Raw genomic sequence first — 19,676 nt, forward strand, 5'->3', positions numbered from 1 at the left:
ACCTGAGCAGACACCACTGCCTCCCAGAGTCTGCTTCACGAGGGTGCTGGAGTCAGGAATGCCCACCCTGAGCCCTAGGCATTTCTTAGTGGTTGATTATTCACGTCTTAGAGCTCCCCAACCCCAGCTCGCCCTTTCCCCACCCTTTGGCCGTTCTGCTCACTAGCCCACCTGCCCACCAGGAAGACAGAAGGCACTCAGGGCAGGGCCTGTGGAGGTTGATAGCAGCATGGACCGTATTCAGCCTTTTTACAAAAAAAAAAAAAAAAAAAAGATTCATTTTATTTATTTGACAGGCAGAGCCTCAGAGAGAGGTAGAGACAGAGAGAGGTCTTCTATTCGCTGGTTCACTCCCCAAGTGGCCACAACGGCCGGAGCTGCGCCAATCTGAAGCCAGGAGCCAGGAGCTTCTTCCTAGTCTCCCACGTGGGTGCAGGGTTCCAAGGACTTGGGCCACCTTCTACTGCTGTCCCAGGCCACAGCAGAAAGCTGCATTGGAAGAGGAGCAGCCGGGACTAGAACTAGCGCCCACCTGGGATGCCAGTGCCTCAGGCCAGGGTGTTAACTCGCTGAGCCACAGTGCTGGCAGTATTCAGCCTTTTGAGGTACCTAAAAAGACTTCCCTGGGATGTGGGGGAGGGAGGCAGGACTTTTATTTACTTAAACCTGACTTTCTTCATGTAGGAAGCTGACACCTACAGAACAGGAGAGAACATTCCAAGGCTCTCCGCAGAGGGGGAGGGAGAGTCCACGCCATAAACCCTATCCTGCACAGACTCAAGTGTGTAATAACGTCTTTCATAAATGCTGTGGAACAGCTGCATAAAAATCTACATGTAAGTTGCAAAAAAAGAAAAACATGGAAGCAGACAAGAAAACGGCAGCTGGGTTCCGGGTGAAGTGTGTGAGGAGGGAGAATGCTACATTTTGCAGCCTAATTTAACTACTTCCGTTTTCTCTTGGTAGTTGCAACAAAGCTTCCTTGTAATTTTGACAGCCAAGTGCCTGGAGACTTTGCCCGTGGCTACTTTGTCTGTTTACTCTGTGACAGGAAGGTTTGGGTTGTCCCTTTGGTCCATGAAGGACAGCTGATGTTACTCAGGCCATCTTCACAAGCTACTGCTCTGTCCCCACTGGCCACTCTGCAGGCTACTGGCCCCAGGCTGGGGAAGACTATGATCAGGTGTCTAGCTGGGGGTGGTGCGGGCATGCTTGTTCCATGTCAAGGTTCTGTGTGATGTTCTGTTTGACTCACACATGAACAGACACTGCTCTGTGCTGGGCACACCGCAGGACACTGGGTCCCTCTGCGGGCTCTGACCAGGGCAGCACAGGCGGCTGGACAGGCCAAGCAGCTCAGGCTGCCGCCTCCTTTGTGTCTCAGCCAGCCCAGACAATCTCGGACCCGGTTGGACGACCTTAGGCGCAGGCGCTGTGGCGTGGTTTATATCACCACAGAGCCACGATGCCACGAGAGACTTTTAAAGCACCTATGCTTGCATCTGACTCCAAATCACCAATTGAAAACAGTTCAGGGATCCAACAGAGCTGGGGCCTGCACTGAGTGAGCTCGTGTGGCTGGTGTCAAGAGCATGCTCTGATGACCCAACTTGCATCCCAGCCTCATGCTGGATTACTTTGTGCCATTATCACGGCAGGTTAAGACAGATGCTGGGAACTTGGGGACGGACGTGATGTCACTGATATTGTTTTATGGGGGTGGCCTATAATGTGGGGTAGTGGGTAAAGCTGCCACCTATGATGCCAGCATCCCATGTGGGTGCTGGAGTGTATCCTGGCTGCTCCAGCACAGTTGATAAAGCACCCAGAAATGGCTGACTGGTTGCTGTTATGTATTGAACAGGATTGGGCACCCCAAACTCTGCAGATGTTTAAACCCCAAAGTCTGATGGTAGCAGTCAATGGCATAGTGCTAGCGGCTGATGGATCAGGGTCAGGGCTTGGTCTGAGGCTGGTGCCTGAAGGTGGGGACTTTGGGAAGTGACTAGATTGGATTCGGTTGCATGTGGGGAGCCCCAGACTGGGTTGTGATGGCTTTAGTCAGAGGCGCTCTACATGGAAGGGGAGCCCTTTGCTTCCTGGCTCTCCCTCTGGGCACCCTTCCCCTGCACCTGTTCACATCAGATGCGGACTAACAAGGCTGTCCCATGGTGGCCTGCGAAACTTCAAAAACTCCCAGTGGAAATAAGGCTTCCTCCTCCCTAAGAAGCTCCTCAGAGGTATTTTAGTTCAAGTAACAAAAGGCTGACTAATTCGATTCCTGTAGCGTTTTTTCCTCTTAAAGAGTAAAAGCAATCCACAGGGTACAAGCCTTGTGACACATGTGGCGTAGTGGGTAAAGCCGCTGCCTGCAGTGCCGGCATCCCATATGGGTGCTGGTTTGGGTCCCAGCTGCTCCACTTCTGATCCAGCTCTCTGCTATGGCCTGGGAAAGTAGTGGAGGATGGCCCAAGTCCTTGGGCTGCTGCACTCACATGTGAGACCTAGAAGAAGCTCCAGGCTCCTGGCTTCAGATGGGCCCAGCTCCTGCCATTGCAGCCACTTGAGGAGCGAACCAACAGACAGAAGATCTACCCCTAGCCCTGTCTCTGCCTCTCTGTAACTCTGCCTTTCAAATAAGTAATTAATCTTAAAAAAAAAAAAAAAAAGCCAAGAAAATGACAAGCATCTGTTTTAACAGGGACCCTGACTTCAGGCAGAATAAGAAATAGGGATGTCAGAGATGCTCAAATACAGAGGCTGTCAATCAAGCAGAACAGGCATGAGCCTCAGGCAGTCTCCCAGGAGTGCTGCTAACCCTGAGAGCACCCGACTGGGCAGGAGAAGGGGGGGGGGGTGTTTCCACACCCGCCTGCTCCTTGTCCCCACAAGTACTCACGAGCACCCTGTACTGAGCCTCATGTACACTCAACAGGTGCAGGGTGGGTGTCGTATATATCACTGTTGCCTAAGCTCACATAAACACAGACCTGACAGCTCCTGTAACCTGTGCCCAGGAGTCTGACAGCTAAGACAGCAGTTCTGGGACTCCAAAACCTTTAAGAGATCCTATACAAGGAAGAAAAGAGACTCTTTACATCCCAGTGTCTCAGAGACCCCGCGCTGAAGAAAAAGTCTTAATTTGGGGTCTGTGGCTTCCCTGGAATCATAGGCAAAATACCACATTAATGTTTTAATTGATCCTTTTTAACTGTTTGCATCAGGTTCTCCACACATAACCCCAGAAAGGCTGAGAGCTTGCGGTGTGAGAGTGGTCTCTGTGAGGCCTTCTGGGGAACTCTCCCCGTGTCCCCCACAGGTGTTGGCCTGAATGTGGGGGGTATGCATCAGTGACCACTGGCTGTGTCCCATCCTGGAAGCCTGCCTGGGCAGCAAGTGGCCCAGCCACCAGGGATGTCAGGCAGGCGCAGCCTCTACTGCATCGCTGCAGACACAGAAGAGCTGGGGACCGAGGAGCAGGGAGCTCCCCCGAGCATGGGTTGTACCAAGAGGGGGCTTTCAACACCTGTCAGGTGCGACACTGACGTCATTGTCGTCGAGACAACAGGACACAGAACGGAACCCGAGTCTGTCTGCTTCCCAGGGGTCTGCCCCTCACCGACAAGTGGCCTCTGAGTGAGGCCCTGGCTGCTTCCTGAGCGAGGTGCATGCCACCGGGTTATGCACCCCAAGGCGTACGCCTACCTGTGCGAAGGAAACCGCTCCCGCAACTCGGAAATGATTAAGTCTTCCACGAGGTGGTCTGTTTCCGTCACGAGATCCGCAGCTGAGGTCTTCGTGGAGACGCGCTTTTCCTCCGTGAGCGCCTTCCTGATGATCTGCAAAGAAGGCACTGGGCTCAGCTCGCCACCGTCCCCTCGTCCCCTCCCGGAGCAGAGCGCAGTCAGCTGGGGCACTCACTGGACCCGCCATGCCCCGCCCACATCCGCCATGCCCCGCCCACATCCGGGGCTCAATGCCACACCCACAGCTCCCAGTCGCTATTTTTTCACAAGACGGACAGGCTCACTGCTTCAAGTTGTTTTGCCCTAGCTGTGAACCGGGTTTTTATAGAGCAATGTGCAACTTTCACCTACAAGAGCAGCCCAACAAAGACGCCATGCTAACCTATGAGCCCCCTATTCCCATGAATGTGAATGTGTGCATTTGGGTGTGCAGTAAAAGCTTCTTTTCCCTAATACTCTGCATTTCAGGAATCACACGGAGCGGGAGATTTCAGCCAGAGCCTCGCGGAGCCGAAGCAACCTCACCGGTATTCGCCAGGCTGGGCTGCTGCAGGTGCAAAACCCACAGGATCCCAGTGCCAGAGGTGCTGGGTGCTGTTGGGCCACGTGGCTGGCTTGGGGAACCCAGGAGCACCTGTCGGGGGCTCAGGCCCAGCCACAGGTATTCAAAGGAGGCAGGGTGCCCTGTCGGGGTCTTTCAGAAAACCGCTCACTTGTTTTATGTCTGTTACTGTGGTTGCTCCAATGCTTCTCTTTGTGGGCAATGTCACAGGGAAAGTCGCAGGGCTTGCACGTGCCAGTGCCCCCAGCTGTGAAGCAGGTGCACTACTCCCCTTGGCCCTGGCCCTCTGCCCCGCCTCCCCCTTCCCTCACCCTGCCTCTCTCCATCAGGCCCTAGTGCCACCACCACTTGGTGTGCCAGGCCCTCCACACCCAGCCTGGGCTGCACTGGTGTCCCGGCCACCCCCACACCAGGCTCAGGGCCTCACAGGTATCTTCCCACCACCCTTCTGCACCTTGGCACGGCACCTCCCTCTGCCTGCAGAGGCCTCCACTCCAGCATGTCTCCTGGGCCCTGGCTAAGGCCCCTTCTCCTGGGTCAGATTCGGCCCAGTGCATAGTATTTGATCACACCAGGCCACTGTCCGTTCCCCTAGGTCGTGGGCTTCTCAGGGCAGGAACCCTGCCTTTAGTCTCAGTAGCTGCAGGTCAGCCCTCCCCTCCCTGTCCCTAGAGCAGGGGTGATTCAGCAGTGCTTGTCCACACGGTGAGGTTTTACCAAATGGAGTGCCATACCTGGGGCAGCCACACAGCTTAGCTCCCTTTCGGTCACCAGTGCATAGTTGGCAGCAGGCTCATCTAAAAACACCTGGACGCCCTGTGGTTCTCCCTGAAGACAATGACCCCGCCTGGAACGCAATCCTGATATCCACCAATCTTAGTAACTTAGGACCAAAAAACAAAAAGCTACTATCCATACGATATACCAGTCTCCAAACGGGATGCTAAAATACTAGGTTAGGAAAGGTTTAATTCATGAATTTCCCTACAGTGAGAGGGAAGGTGATAAGAGAATGTCACTAACAAAGTAAGGTGCTTTTCTAAATTAGTAAGTATTAGACACAAACAGTCTGGCCCTAGGTAGCCATCTGGCTTGGAGGCTAAGACACAGACCAGGATGCCTGTGTCCCACATCAGAGTGCCTGTCGCTGGCTCCCACTGCCAGCTTCCTGCTGATGCAAATCCTGGGAGGCAATGGTGATGGCTCAGTGACCGGGCACCTGGATCCCGTTCCCAGCTCCAGCTTTGGCCTCGGCCTGGCCCCAGCCATTGCAGGCACCTGGGGAGTGAACGAGCAGATGGGACATCTATCTGCATCTGTTTCTCTCTCTGTCCCTCTCTGCTCTCAAATAATTGTTTAAAAATCTAAAAACAGCTTGACCTCTTAGCCACCCACAACCGAAGGGGGAAGTTACCTGCTGATGTCTTTAAATGCTTATTTTCCCCTCAGTCTTAGAGATCCTAAACGTTTCCATTCTGCTAGCAGTAGGTAAGTGTATGCTGCTTTTCAATGAGATTTTCAGCTACTCGCTAACCAAGCATGTACTTCATGGACCTCCTGCCTGGGTCTCTCCCTCCAGTAACATTCTGTTAATCATTAACATATAAAATATAGGCCTCAAGTCACTGAAGCCTGAAGTTCAAATCTAAAAGAAACAAACATCACTGGCCTCAGCACTGGAGACACTCAAGTTCACGGACACGTCCAAGTGCCCCTTCCCCGCCCATACATCATCTCGGTGTTGTGTGACGGCTCCCAATCTTTATGATCATCACCACTGGGCAATGTGTGCGTGGTCTGGAACCTGGACTCTGTACCACCTGCCCACGGAACAGCAGGCCCAAGAACTGCCAGAAGCAAGGTTTCCAGCAGGCCACGTGCCTTGCCCTTGGCTGGATGGGCAGGATGCCACATGTTTTAGGTTCTAGACTCATCTGAATACAAACAAGTGCTGTATGAGGGTTTATTTCATTTGTCAACTTGACTGGCCTACTGGGTGCCCAGATATTTGGCCAAACACCATTACAGTTGTTTCTGTGAGGCGTTTTGAATGGGATTAGCATTTTAATTGATAAAGTGAAGAAGGCTGCCCTCCCTAATGTGGGTGGGCCTCACCCAATCAGTCGAAGGCCCAAAAAGAACAAAACGACTGACCTGGAGCTGGTGTTGCGGTGCAGCAGGTTAAGCTACTGCTTGGGGTGCCCTCGTTCTGTATCAAAATGCCTAGTTCAGGTCCCAGCTACTCCACACTTCTGATCCAACTTCCTGCTCATGCACTTATCTGAAAGCAGAGTGACAGAGACAGAAAGAGACAGAAAGAGACCTTCCATCTGCTGGTTCACTCTCCAAATGGCCACAATGGCTGGGGCTGGGCCAGGCCAAAGCCAGGAGCCAGGAACTCCATCTTGGTCTCCCAGGTGGGTGCCAGTGGCCCAAGCACTTGGGACTTCTACAGGCTTCCCAGGAGCATTAGCAGGAAGTAGGATTGGAGTAGCCAGGACTGGAACCAGCACTTTCATACAGGATGCTGGCATTCCAAAAGACAGCTTAACCTGCTGTGCCAGACTGCCAGCCCCAATAAACAAGTCTTTGAAAAAACAAAACAAAGGCTGACCCTCCCCCAAGTAACAGGAACCCTGCAGAAGGCCCTGGGGCTCCATCCGCAACACGCTGCCAACCTTTGAACTGGAACGGGGGCTCTCCCTGGGTCAGACTGGACGTCCAGCGCCTGTGGGTGCTGCCTCTCTGCAGAGTGCTGACTAACCCACGTGACAATCAGTGAAACCTAAAAGTTCATCAGGTAGCCAGGGAAGCTCTCACACGGTGCTGGCACAGGGGCCAGCAGCAGCTGTTAATAAATCACGAATTTCTACATAACCTCCTGGTGGGAAAGAAGGGGAGGAGCCAGTCAACGAGGAGGCCGCTCCAAGGGCTCGGGCCACTCCTGGGCTAGGGGTCAGTGGGTCTTGAGGCGCTCATCTTCCTCCCCCACTTTCACGGGTGTCTCTTAACACTTGTGGGCTCCACTTTCTCAACTCCCAGCACCTCCAGCCCCAGCGCTTTTCTGACACGGCCTGGCCAGCACCACCACCTTCAGTGTTAAATCTAGGGGCACACCAGGCCCACGTGCCGCTGTGTCCTGCACCATGGGACCTCCCCCTGCGGTGATGCTCCTATCCCCTGCTGCTCCACACTGTCTCCTGAAGAGGGGGCATATCCAAGAACTAGGACCTCGGCAGAGATAGCACCTGGAGATGACACCCACCTTGCCCCATCATCATCATCACTGACACTGACAGAGGGTGTGGTCTGCCCTGGGCATGGATCTGGGCAGCTCACGGAGACCAGCCCATTTAAACCTTGCCATAACTCTGAGAGAATAACTATTCTACCAGTGACAATGAGGAAACTGAGGCAGAAAGAAATTTATAAAGTTTCCCAAGGCCGTGCCACAGTCAAGTTCAAGGAAAGAGATCCTGATCCCTCAATGCAGGATTTCCAGATCCCTCTCAGGCCCAGATGTCTCTGCAGCTGTGAAATCTACCACTAAATCCCAATCCAGAAACCCCATTCTCTACTCCAAGGTCTCTGTCAACCTACTGAGCCCATCTCAAATCCATCACCTTGGTCAGTCTTAACGCTGACCTCAGCTCTGCCCAGTGGCCTGATCCTCTCTTCGAGCTCAAGAGTTAGGCCTGGTGTATCTCTCACAGGCCCTGGGTGCCACACTCTTTCACCAGGCTCCTATTCTCTCCCTCTCTACTCACCAAGCCCATCACCTAACTCATTCAGCTGGACAACATGCCCCCCCCCCCCATACACTTTCCTATAAAAAGACAAACTTAGCTATGACTTCTTCCTGGAGGAAGCTGACCCATCTCCCAGCCCTGGGATGGCCCCACATCATCTTCCCTATACTGGTGGGATTGCAATTTATTGCCCTCCGTCTCCTGTACCAGCAGGCAGGTGGTCCCTAGTGTAGGGTCCTGCCATGCCCGCTGCAGGAAGGGTGGCGGCTAGGACAGCAGACATAGGGATCCTGAGTTTCATGGGGATACAATGCCTCCCCTCATTTCCCACAGGGGAACGAAGCTCCAGACCAGGCCAGCTTTGGGTTCTAGCCCAGCATGAGGCGGGAAGAGAGGGAGGAGGCCTGGACTCAACAGGTCCCCTTTCCTTCTCCAAGCCTGGACTCCTGGGGCCTTTGAGCTTGTCCTCCAGCCCTCCAGCCCTAGGGGAGGCTGGGGCCCAGAATCTGTTAGTACTGTTTCCACCCCCTGGCTAAGTGTTTATGCTTACCTCCCCAGCCTCTAGTCAGCACTGCACTCCCTTTGGGCCATAGAGGCTGACTTAGTCTCCCAGGCTTCTCTTTAACTGAGGGATTTCACTGACCTCCTACCGAGGCAAGGGCTGGGCTGCAGGTGCAACTGCCTCTGGGAAGAAGGCATTTTTCTGGAATAGCTTTTGTTAGCAATATACTGGGTATTAAGAAACACCTAGCCTTTCTCAAAATGTTATATAACAAAAAGGACAGCTGGCATCTCAAGCAGGGTCAGGAGCAGGGGTCCCAGAACACTTGGGAGGCCAATCCCCACCTAAGAGCAGCTGCAACTTTGCGCCTCCCAGTTGTTATCTCACCCAGATTGTCTTTGCTAGCATTTTAAATGTTGGTAGAAAAGTCTCAGAATTTTCCATGCAGGCTGGCCTTGCCTTATGGAGCTAAGCAGAGACTGACTAGGGGCGGGGGTTAGGTGATGCTGGGCAGACAATGGACTTTGGGAGCATGTAAAGATTGGGAAGGCCTTGCTTCTTCCAGAGGCAGGTGCAATCAGCCTAGGAAGGGGTGTAGGGAGCCTCTTCCACTGAAATGTCCTCTGCCAAGGGTACACCTCCACATCCCGGCACTGGGGAGTCTCCAAGAACAAGCCAGGGGCTGGACCAGGACCAGCCTCCGGGGAAGCCAGGCAGTGGAAGAGCCTGCCTGCTCTCCTGCCTGGAGCCACCCCATGCCGGTGACTCCCTCATTTGCATCTCCACCCTCCATACTGGATCCAAAGTCAACATTTCCACCTAGAAAGCTACCAGGAGTTCAAGTTTAACATGCCCAGGACAAAACACTTGGCTCCCACCTCCAAAACTGTTCTCCTGCAGCTTTCTTACCTGGGAAAACAGCAAATCCAGTCAACCAGTTTTTCAGGCCCAAACCCTTGCAGTCACGCTCAGCTCCCCTTCTCTCTCACACCCTCCAGACAATCCAACAGCAACCCTGTCACCTTAGCCTTCCCAAGGTTTGACCCCAGCCAAACCTGCCATCACTTCCCACTTGGATTCTAACCAGATACCTGGTTCTGGACCCTGGAGGCTGGCAGGGTCCTATGCAGTAGCCAGGGTAGCTGCCTGGTGGTCTCACAGGGCCTCCCCCAGGATTCTGTCCCATCAGTATGGACTTGCTGGGTGAACGAATACATTTCTAATCAGTGTTGCAGTATCGCCACTTTAAAAACAAACAGAAAATACCAGAGGCCAATGCACATTCATAAAGGCAAAGTGTCCACTGGTTACCAGGGACACGCAGCTGAAGACCACAATGGAACACCACCTTGAATCCGTCAGAATGGCCAGAACGGAAGACAGGCCACAGCAGGTGTGGCAGAGGATGTGGAACAAGGGGGACCCCCGCACGTTGCTGGCTGCAGTGGAAATCGGCACGCCCACTTCAGAGGACGCCTTGGCAGAATTTCCCTGCTGATGACACAGCACTTCCCCTCCCCGACAGGAATGCACACAAAGCCAAAAGATCCGAGAACGAGCACGAAAACTCACAGCGAGGATAAACTGTGCCCATGAGCTCGGAACTGGACATTACCCACAGTTTCTTCAAGAGTTGAATGGACAGAGATATAGTCACACAATAAAATATTACTCAGCAGCGGTTCTCACTGAGCCAGTAGTAGTGTCAGCTGGGATTGTTAGGAATGCTCCTTCTTGGCCCCACTCTTGACCCTGTGCACTGGAAATAAGGGGGTGGGGTGGGGGTGGGGCTCCCTGGTATCCACAAGACCTCCCTGCCCTTCCCACTCCAGCTGGTGAGGGAGGAACACCTTTGCTGCAGCCAACCAGAGGACATCCACACACTGAAGAGATGGCTACGAGTTCCACTGGGAAGCTGGGCAACTGACAGATACATAGAAAACTAGGCAAATGAAATAAACAAATGAGGGGTGCATGTTTGGCCTAATGGTTAAACTCCCCATGCCCCACATTAGAGTGCCTGGGTTTGATATCTGGTTCCAGCTCCTGATTCTGGCTGCTGCTAATGTGGACCCTGGGAGGTAGCAGATGATGGCTCAGGGAATTTGGTAGATATGAATGGAATTCCCAGCTCCGAGCTTCAGCCTGGCCCAGCCCCAGCTGTTGCTGGCACTTGGGAAGTGAACTAGTGGATGGGAGCTCTCTCTGCCTCTCTGCGTGTCAAACAAAACCAAACCTTGTTCTTAAAAGAAACTTTAAGGAAAATACAAATTGCACAAAAAAGAGAAGAGTATGCCACCCAACTGCACTGCCCAGCTCAACCATGAATGGCAGCCCTATGGCCATCCCAATGTGAACATGGAGACCAAGGGAGCAAACAGGTCAGGCAGCCACCCAGCATGACTGAAGAAAGGCGGCAGGGTCACATGACTTAGCAAATGGGTGTAATGCTAAGAAAGTAGAAAACGGGGCCTCTGGGGACAGGGCGAGGGTGGGGAGTGCAGGAGAGGGTGGTGCTGTTCTTCCTGATGGTCTTTTTGCATGACTTCACTTGCTCAATTCCCTGAGTGAATGCAAGAAAAATCACAAATCAGAAACACCGGTACGTTGGGAAGCTGGACAGACAAGTGGGTGGCATGGGGTCAGAGCTCCCTAATGTGCACTTTTTGCTCTAGCAAATCAGAGATGTGCAGAGGACAATGAACATTCAGAGCCCACTAGGGGTAAGTATGTTACCCAGACCAGGGATAAATTACTGTGGGAAGAGTACAAACTAGATGGGGGATGAAAGATGGGACAGGGCACCTGGGAAGAGCACCCCTCCAGTTATAGGTCTGTGAAGGAAGGAGCCTGGGGCTAGGCCCTAGAGAGAGGGCTTTGGCAAACACAGGCCAGAAGAAGAGCAGGAAAATACAACGCATGTTTTGAAAACACCAAGCAGAGCAGCTGGGTCTGGATGGACAAAGGGCTTCTCCATCAGGGAGTGATGGGGCCCCCACATCTTAAGGCTGGGACTTGAGAAATGTAGTGCCAACGGAGTTGTAAGGCTGACTGGAGAAAGGGAGAAAGCTGGGGCACCCGGGCAGAGTACTGGATTTCTGCTTTGTCCTGAGATTGTGTTACAAGCAAATAGAGATGAATTTATTGTAAAGCTCATGAAGCTTAGCTATCAAGGGGCCCCCACTCCCTGCAAAGAGCTCTAACAAAGTGCTCGCAGGTTGGCCACTAACATGCAGAAGTCAGCTATCGTAACTGTAGCTCTGTCCTTGTCTCTTTTCCCCAGACTTCCCCTCCATTAGACTGGGGTCAGGCAGCACGGGAACACATATAGGCAGTTGGAGCTACAGGGCAACTGAGTAGAGATGCTCTCACTGTAACATTTTTGTTTGTTTGTTTGTTTTTAAAGACTGATTTATTTGAAAGGCAAAGTTAGAGACAGGGAGAGAGAGAGAGAGAGAGCACGTGAAAGAGAGAGAGATCATCCATCTGCTGGTTCACTCCCCAAATGGTCACAATGGCTGGGGCTGGGCCAGGAGCCTGGAACTCCATCTGGCTCTCCCATGTGGTTGCAGTGGTCAAGGACTTGGGCCATATTCTACTAGCTTCCCAGGTACATTAGCAGAGTTGGATCAGAAGTGGAGTAGCTGGGACTTGAACCAGCATTCCAGTATGGGATGCTGGCATCACAAGCAGCAGCTTAACCCTCTGCACCACAATGCTGGGCCCCTCATTTTGACTTTGATGGGTACAACTGTGGTGTCCCATCTGCCTCTAAGTTACTGCTAGCCGCACTGTGCGAGAACAGCTGCCGGAAACCCTTCTGCCGCCCCTCAGGCCGAATGACCCGTCGTGATGATACAGTGGAGTGGGCAGAGAGGAGGAGCTCTGTGCACGTGGCACTGGGCACCAGAAGTGCACAGATAATGAAAAAAATGAGGCCTCAATGGCATGAGGCCATAAGTGAGTCCCTGGGAAATTCTCCCACCCTTACAGCTAATATGAGGGGACTTCCAAAGCTCATGGAAAAATGGAATTAAAAAATAAGTCTGTGAACAAGTGTCTAGCTTAGCACTCCACGTTGGAATATCTGGGTTCAGTATTCTTTCCCAGCTCCTGAATCCAGCTCCTCGCTAACAAAGACCCTGGGAAGCAACAAGCATTAGCTAAGATAATTGGGTTCCAACCACCCATGTGGGAGACCTGGTTTGAATTCTTGGCTCTAGGATTTAGTTCTGGCTCAGTGCTGCTCCAGCTGTTGTAGGCATTTCAGGGGTAAACCCATAGATGGGAATCTCTCTAATAAATAAATAATTTTTATTTTATTTTATTTTTTTTTATTTTTGACAGGCAGAGTGGACAGTGAGAGAGAGACAGAGAGAAAGGTCTTCCTTTTGCCGTTGGTTCACCCTCCAATGGCCGCCGCGGTAGCGCGCTGCGGCCGGCGCACCGCGCTGATCCGATGGCAGGAGCCAGGTGCTTCTCCTGGTCTCCCATGGGGTGCAGGGCCCAAGGACTTGGGCCATCCTCCACTGCACTCCCTGGCCACAGCAGAGAGCTGGCCTGGAAGAGGGGCAACCGGGACAGGATCGGTGCCCCGACCGGGACTAGAACCCGGTGTGCCGGCGCCGCAAGGCGGAGGATTAGCCTAGTGAGCCGCGGCGCCGGCCAATAAATAATTTTTAAAGATAAGTTTGGAGCCAGCGCTGTGGCGCAGAGGGTTGAAGCCCTGGCCTGAAGCGCCGGCATTCCATATAGACGCCAGTTCTAGTCCCGGCTGCTCCTCTTCCAATACAGATCTCTGCTATTCTCTGCTATGGGCTGGGAAAGCAGTAGAAGATGCCCAAGTTCTTGGGCCCCTGCACCCACGTGAGAGGCCCGGAAGAAGCTCCTGGCTCCTGGCTTTGGATCAGCACAGCTCCAGCCGTTGACTCCATTTGTGGAGTGAAACAGCAGAAGGAAGACCTTTCTCTCTGTCTCTCCCTCTCACTGTCTGTAACTCTATCTCTCAAATAAGATCTAAAAAAAAAATAAAAAAGAGAAAGCGAGAGAGACAGTTAAAAAAAAAAAAAAAAAAAAAAAAAGATGGGGCCGGTGCTGTGGCGTGGTGGGTTGCTCCTCCGCCTGCGGTGCCAGCATCCCATATGGGCACCGGTTCTAGTCCCGGCTGCTCCTCTTCCAATCCAGCTCTCTGCTATGGCCTGGGAAAGCAGTGGAAGACCGCCCAAGTCCTTGAGTACCTGCACCTGCATGGGAGACCTGGAGGAAGCTCCTGGCTCCTGACTTTGGATTAGTGCAGCTCCAGCAGTTGCAGCCATCTAGGGAGTGAACCAATGGAAGGAAGACCTTTCTCTGTCTCTCCCTCTCACTGTCTGTAATTCTACCTCTCAAATAAATAAGTAAAAATACTTTAAAAAAATAAATAAAGTACCCAGAGAGAAAAGACAAGACAATTAAAAAAAAAGGATAAGTTTATTTTTGGTGCAAAAAAATTGTGAAATCCATGCAGTTTTTTCACAATGTGCATTTTTCATCAACTTTTTGAGGACCTTGTATATGCATGAATTTCAAAGTATTTCTGCACCACAATAAACTTCTCTTTTAATTCCATTTTTCATGAACTTTTTGAAGTACTCATATATGAAAGAAAATTGAGGGGTAAGCGTTTGGTGTAGCAGTTACGATGCCAGCAGCCCATACCGGAGTGCCTGGTTCCAGTCCTAGTTCCACTTCTCATTGCAACCTCCTGCTTATGCACACCCTGGGAGGCAACAATGATGGCTCAAGTTTTTGGGGCCCTGCCACCCTTGTGAGAGACCTGCATTGAGTTACCAGCTCCTTGCATCAGCCTGGCCTAGTCTCAGCTGTTGTAGCATTTGGGGAGTGAACCAACCTTCGATGCCCAATGCAACTTGGATCCACTCCAACAAAGTTTAGAACACATAGCTAAGAGACCTTTGTCCACCTGTCACATACAGGATGATAAACATCTGATTCAGCAAACAGTGTTGTTTGCAGTTGTGGTGGTCAGGGTGGGTTTCTGGGTTCGAGGATCCCTTCCTCCAAAGACTCCCAATCAGGGAGGAGGCTTCTGCAATTGGGGGTGTGGTTGGGACTAGAGGGGCAGCAGAGGCGGAGTCAGGAAGAGAACAGGGAGGCCCTGTGGGGAGGGCGGCACCCCAGGGCTGTAGCAGCAGATTGCCGAGGGCTGCCTGGCTTGAGAGTTGGGGGAGCAGACACTGACCTCTTGGGAGGTCCTGGCCTCTGCTTCCCCAACTTTCTGCTTACAGAACCCAGACTTAGGAGCAGCTGAGAGCAGCTGATGATACAACAGCAGTGTCAGGGGACTGGAGGGAGGGTGGTTGTTTGGGGCCACAGTAACTCTGCCAAAGCCGAGCAAAACAAAACAAAACAAAACAAAAAAAGAGATCACCCCCACTGGATGCATCCCCCGATGAGCTCTCAGGCTAAAGGCTGGCTCTCAGCACGGATTACTGCCTCAGCCATGTAAGGTGAGTCCCTCTTTACACGGGTTGCAACACCCTTGTGTAGCTGCTGTCTGTACCAGCCACAGATTCTTCTGGCCACTCTTTCACCACTGCCCAGCAGGCAGGAAACACCCACATAATGACCCAGAGCAGGCCCCAGTGCCCAGGGCTTCCTGGCCCAACTTCTCAAGGCTGAAGCCTTTCTTCTCCCCCTCCCCCTCTCCTAAAACAGCTTTTCTTGTTGGCAAATTGCAAAAACACAAACTATCTCTCTAATAGGTGAAGGCACATAAGCCCCTCAGAACTGTGCCTGCCACATCACAAGCTCTGTTTGAACATTTGTTAGTTTTTAAAATACACACACACACACACACACCACTTCTTCAAGGATCTAGATTTGAAAACCATAGAAATCCTGACTTAACTCATCGGGGTTTATCCAGCAGTATCTGAATCCTAAGCTGGCTTTTCCTCAAAGCCTTAAGGAAGAAAAAAAAAGTTTCATGGTGGAACGTCAAAGTTTCTGAACATCCGGACGATGCTGGAAGGGAAGCAAAGAGGGGGAGGTGTGGGGGGCGGGCGGGGAGCTGGGCTCTGCTCTCCAGGAAGAAGGGCCAGGGCTTCAACAGCTGTGCGCCAGGGTTGGGGTCCTCCCTTCCCCACAGGCGGGAAAGGCCGTGCAGCCAGAACATAAGGCCACACCACTCTAATGCCTGAGTTCTTTAGAGTGTGCTCAGGCCGGGAGAGCTGCAAACACAATACAGCTCGGTTAAAAAGGCCCTTCTGCCACACCACTCCTGCCGTCCCCCAGGCCAGAATGATTACCAATCTTAATTAAGCAAAGCACCACAGGGTGTGCCTAACCCGGCCCTGACAGCCCCGGGCACGTTGACGGGACCTCCTCGGCCTCGGATGCTGCTGAAAGCCAAGCCACAAAAAGGAAAAGGAGAAAGGCGCTCACTTCATTACTAACCCTAGCCGCTGCTTTGCCTCAGCCCTGCTGCTTGATTTTCAATCTTCTGGGCAGCCCAACAAGTTCCGCCCTGCACGGAGTCCGTGCCAGTCAGCGCGGAGCCGCTCTGGGCTGTGGGTTGCAGTGTGTCTGGGGTCAGAACGCGCGGGGAGACGATCACGCCCGCCCCCGGCAGAGCTGCAGCGCCTGGGGCTGCTCCTGGCGCGCATCCCGCCGGGCCAGCGCGAGGGCCCTAACCACGCACGGCTTCGGGGGTCCAGCCCGGGGTGGGGGGCCTCTGCGTCCCACCCGCGCGCTCCCAGCGGGGCTGAAGCGGCCACAGCGACCACGCGGCGCCCGCGGTGCGCGGGAAAGAGAAGGCGTGTCCGAGCACAGCGCCAGGGCTGCCGCCCCGGTCACGCCCCAGCTCCTCGGCCTGCGGGCCCCGTGGGTGCCCAGGACTCCGACCCCACTCAGGACTGCGCTCCAGCCGCAGGGTCCCCAGGGGGCGTGGCGTGGCGCCGCCGGGCCGGGCGCTCACCTGTCCCGCGCGCAGCGCCAGCTGCACAGCCGCCTCGAAGCACTCCGCCCAGGGGTCCCCCGCGGGCGCCGCCGCGTCCTCGCTGCCGCGCTTCATCGCGGCCTCGCCGGGCCCCGCCACCTCCAGCCCTCCTCCGCGGGCCCAGGGACAGGACCCTGGCTCCCGCCGCAGGACACCAGGCTCCGCACGCCCTCCTCTTGCTCCCGCCACCCCGCTCCTCGCCGGCCGCTTGCCCCACTGCGCGCCACTTGAAGAGCAAGCCAGCCGGCCGCAGCCGGGGGAGCGGCGCGGCGGGTCCCGCTCCCCGCCCCGCGCCCGGCCCCGCCCCGCCCCGCGCCGCGCCCCGCGCCCCGCCCCGCCCCTCTCGCGGCGCGCGGAACGGTGCCCCGGGCCCGGCCCACTGGGCGTGCCCTGAATACCAATCACCAGTGAGATTCGCCTCTCTCTTTCCCGTCCTGAGTTTGGTCCCCGCTCTTGTCCCCCCCTCCTTCCTTGGGCCTGAGACCCGAGCTCCGCTCCTGCCCAAATTGAGCCGCCCGGGTGCGGAGCTCCTCCCCTTCTGAGAACGGGACCAGGCCCCGCCCCCGCCCCGCCCCTTTCGCCGTCTGACCCCGCCCCCAGACCCGGCCGCGGACACCGCTCCGTACCGAGCCCCTCTCCTCGCCGCGCGCCGGACCGCGGCCCGCCCCGTGTGGCGCCGCGCCCGGTGTTGGATCGGGCCCGAGGAAGGCAGCGGGGCCAGTGTGGACGTGGAAGGCAGGTGGGGACCCGGGGCAGCGGGGAGGCGCGCTGGTCAGAGGTGACGACTCAGGCCAGCACCGGATGTACAGGGGGCGCTTCCCAGTGCACGTGGAGCGGGGAGTCCCCGGTCTGAGGCCCGCGCTCGGGCGCAGGGCTCTGCGGGCGGCCGGGAAGGCGCCTTCTGTAGCCCCGCAGCGTGCACGAAGCGGCGCGGTGCGTGTGTGCGGGGCGCGCTGGCGTGCCGGGGGCGCCGAGCCTGCTCTGCAGCCGAAAGCCAAGCTCTCCGGGTTCTGTGGGCTGTTTAACTTCGGAGCCGAAACTGTGACTGTGACTGTCCCCCACGAGCGTTAACGCCCTTTTCAACCTTGGGCTCTGACGCCACCGAAGGCCGGCGGCACGAAAACAAACCCGAGGCCTCTTTTGAGAGCGGCCGCCGGGAGCCCCGGAGCCGGCTGCTCCGAACCCCGCCGAGCGCCGCGGTTCAGTCAGCCGTGGCGGGACGGTTCTCACACGGTGGACCTCACGGCGGGAGGAAGCCGTCTCAGTTTCTGGATGTTGAAACAGCTTGTGGAGAAACCTCAGGTGTGCGCTACAAGACGAAGATCACACGCAGGAAGCAGGAAGGCAGCTGTGGGGAGGTGTTGGGGCCCTTGTTCCTCACCCTGGGGACTAGAAAATGGCACCGTGACGCCAGGGCTGACAGCGTGCTGTCTTCCTTCTCTTCTGGTCACGTTTTTCCATGGTGTTTTGAGTTAGCTGGACTTCTGAGATCTCTTGAGGCTGTGCTCTGAAGACTTGATGTTAAAGCGAAACACGCTCAGTTATTCATCTTTCTGGTTTTCATTACAGATCACTTCCAACACTGAGAAAATTGAGGTGGTGCAGGTACCCTTTGGCCTCTTCCCAGCTGCCTCTCTGACTGCTACTTCCCTTCCTCCCTGTCTGAGACTCCCATCTTGAAGCTCCCTTAGAGTTTTTTTTTTAACTTTACAGTTTTTTAGTTCACACACTTTTTATTTTCATTAGAGTCATAAGGCTTATGCTCCACTAAATAGAGTTCAACAAATAAAAAGTAAAACAGACCACAGTTCAGCAGGAAAATAGGCAAGAGCTATAAACAATCAAAAAGATGTTCATCTTCACTCATAAATTTTTTAAATCACTGTCACAAATAATTACACAGTCACAATTAAATCATTAGAACTATAGTAGTATATGATTCCAGTCAGCTTGTTTGGCAGATTAAAATAAAGTTTGACAAAACACTGTAGCAAAACTGATGCACACGGGCTTTTTTTTTTTTTGCTGGTAGGTCTTTAGATAAACTTTTATAAGGGATCTTAGCATTTCTAAACAGCTAGAGAAAAAGGCTTAGCTCAAATAACTTAAGACAGAACAGTGTGGTTTATATCTGCATGAAACTCAGAGCCAATCAGATATTCCTAAGTTAAATTATTGGCCTCATTTCTTTGTTGTGTAGATTTGAAAGTCACAAACAACCTTTTTGCTTTTGTTTCTACTATTGTAAAATGGTCCTTTTTTAAAAAAAAATATTCATTTGGACAGCTGAGTTAGAGAGAGGGAGAGCCACAGAGAGACTTTCTGTCCACTGGTTCACTCCCCAAATGGCAGCGACAGCTGAAGCTGGGCCAATCCGAAGCCAGGAGCCAGGAGCTTCTTCCTGGCCTCCCATGTGGGTGGCAGGGCCCAATCACTTGGTCTGTCTTCCATTGCTTTTCCAGGCACACTAGCAAGGAGCTGGATCAGAAGTGGAGAAGTTGAGCAGCCAAGACTCGAATCAGTGCCCCTGTAGAATGTCATTACGGCAGCTTTACCCACTAAGCCACAGTGCCAGCCCTTAAAGTGGCCTTTGTAACTATTATAGGAGTTAGGTGTTTCCAGCAGAGTTTACTACGTTACCTGCATCCCATATTGCGGTCTCTGGGATGGAGTCCTGGTTCCCCTTCCAATTCCAGCTTCCTGCTAGTACTCATCCTGGGAGGCAGCACATGATGGCTCAAGAATTTGAGTCCCTGCCACCCATGTGTGAGACTCAGATTGAGTTCTGGCTCCCAGCTTGGGCCTGGTCCAGCAATGGCTATTGTAGGCATTGAAGGTGGCATGGGGGTGGGGGGTGTGAACCAACAGATGAAGTTCTGTCTCTGTCTCTCTGCCTTTCACAATAAAACAAATATTAAAGGAAAAAGAGGACTAGTCACTTGTACACCAATGTAGTCTCAAGTGACCAGCATAGTACTTGGCACATAATAGGTGCTTACTAAATGTCCATCAATCACTGAATGCTGAAATCAGCTTTTTCCAATGGGTAATGTCATCATGCATTGATGACAATTCTGAACATAGCTCTTCACCAGCATACCCAGCACACCAGTCTGCA

The 19,676-nt window shown here is 53.6% G+C and overlaps 1 protein-coding gene across 2 annotated transcripts in view; it reads right to left on the reverse strand.

Annotated features, from left to right (window-relative positions):
* The window catches only part of IMPA2 (inositol monophosphatase 2), a 39,313-nt gene extending 22,484 nt beyond the window's left edge, over nucleotides 1-16,829 (reverse strand). Inside the window, exons 1-2 of one of the 2 annotated variants that reach the window (XM_062201341.1) lie at nucleotides 16,538-16,829; nucleotides 3,706-3,839 (exon numbers count right to left, since the gene is read on the reverse strand). In XM_062201341.1, the coding sequence (XP_062057325.1) occupies nucleotides 3,706-3,839; nucleotides 16,538-16,633 (230 nt within the window). In that variant the 5' untranslated portion in view covers nucleotides 16,634-16,829. Of the gene's footprint in view, nucleotides 1-3,705; nucleotides 3,840-9,650; nucleotides 9,942-16,537 lie in introns of those variants that run through there. The other variant, XM_062201340.1, reaches the window with a different exon arrangement.
* Between the last annotated feature and the right edge of the window lie 2,847 nt (nucleotides 16,830-19,676).

Source organism: Lepus europaeus, chromosome 9, assembly GCF_033115175.1.
Source record: "Lepus europaeus isolate LE1 chromosome 9, mLepTim1.pri, whole genome shotgun sequence".
NCBI classification, from domain to species: domain Eukaryota; kingdom Metazoa; phylum Chordata; class Mammalia; order Lagomorpha; family Leporidae; genus Lepus; species Lepus europaeus.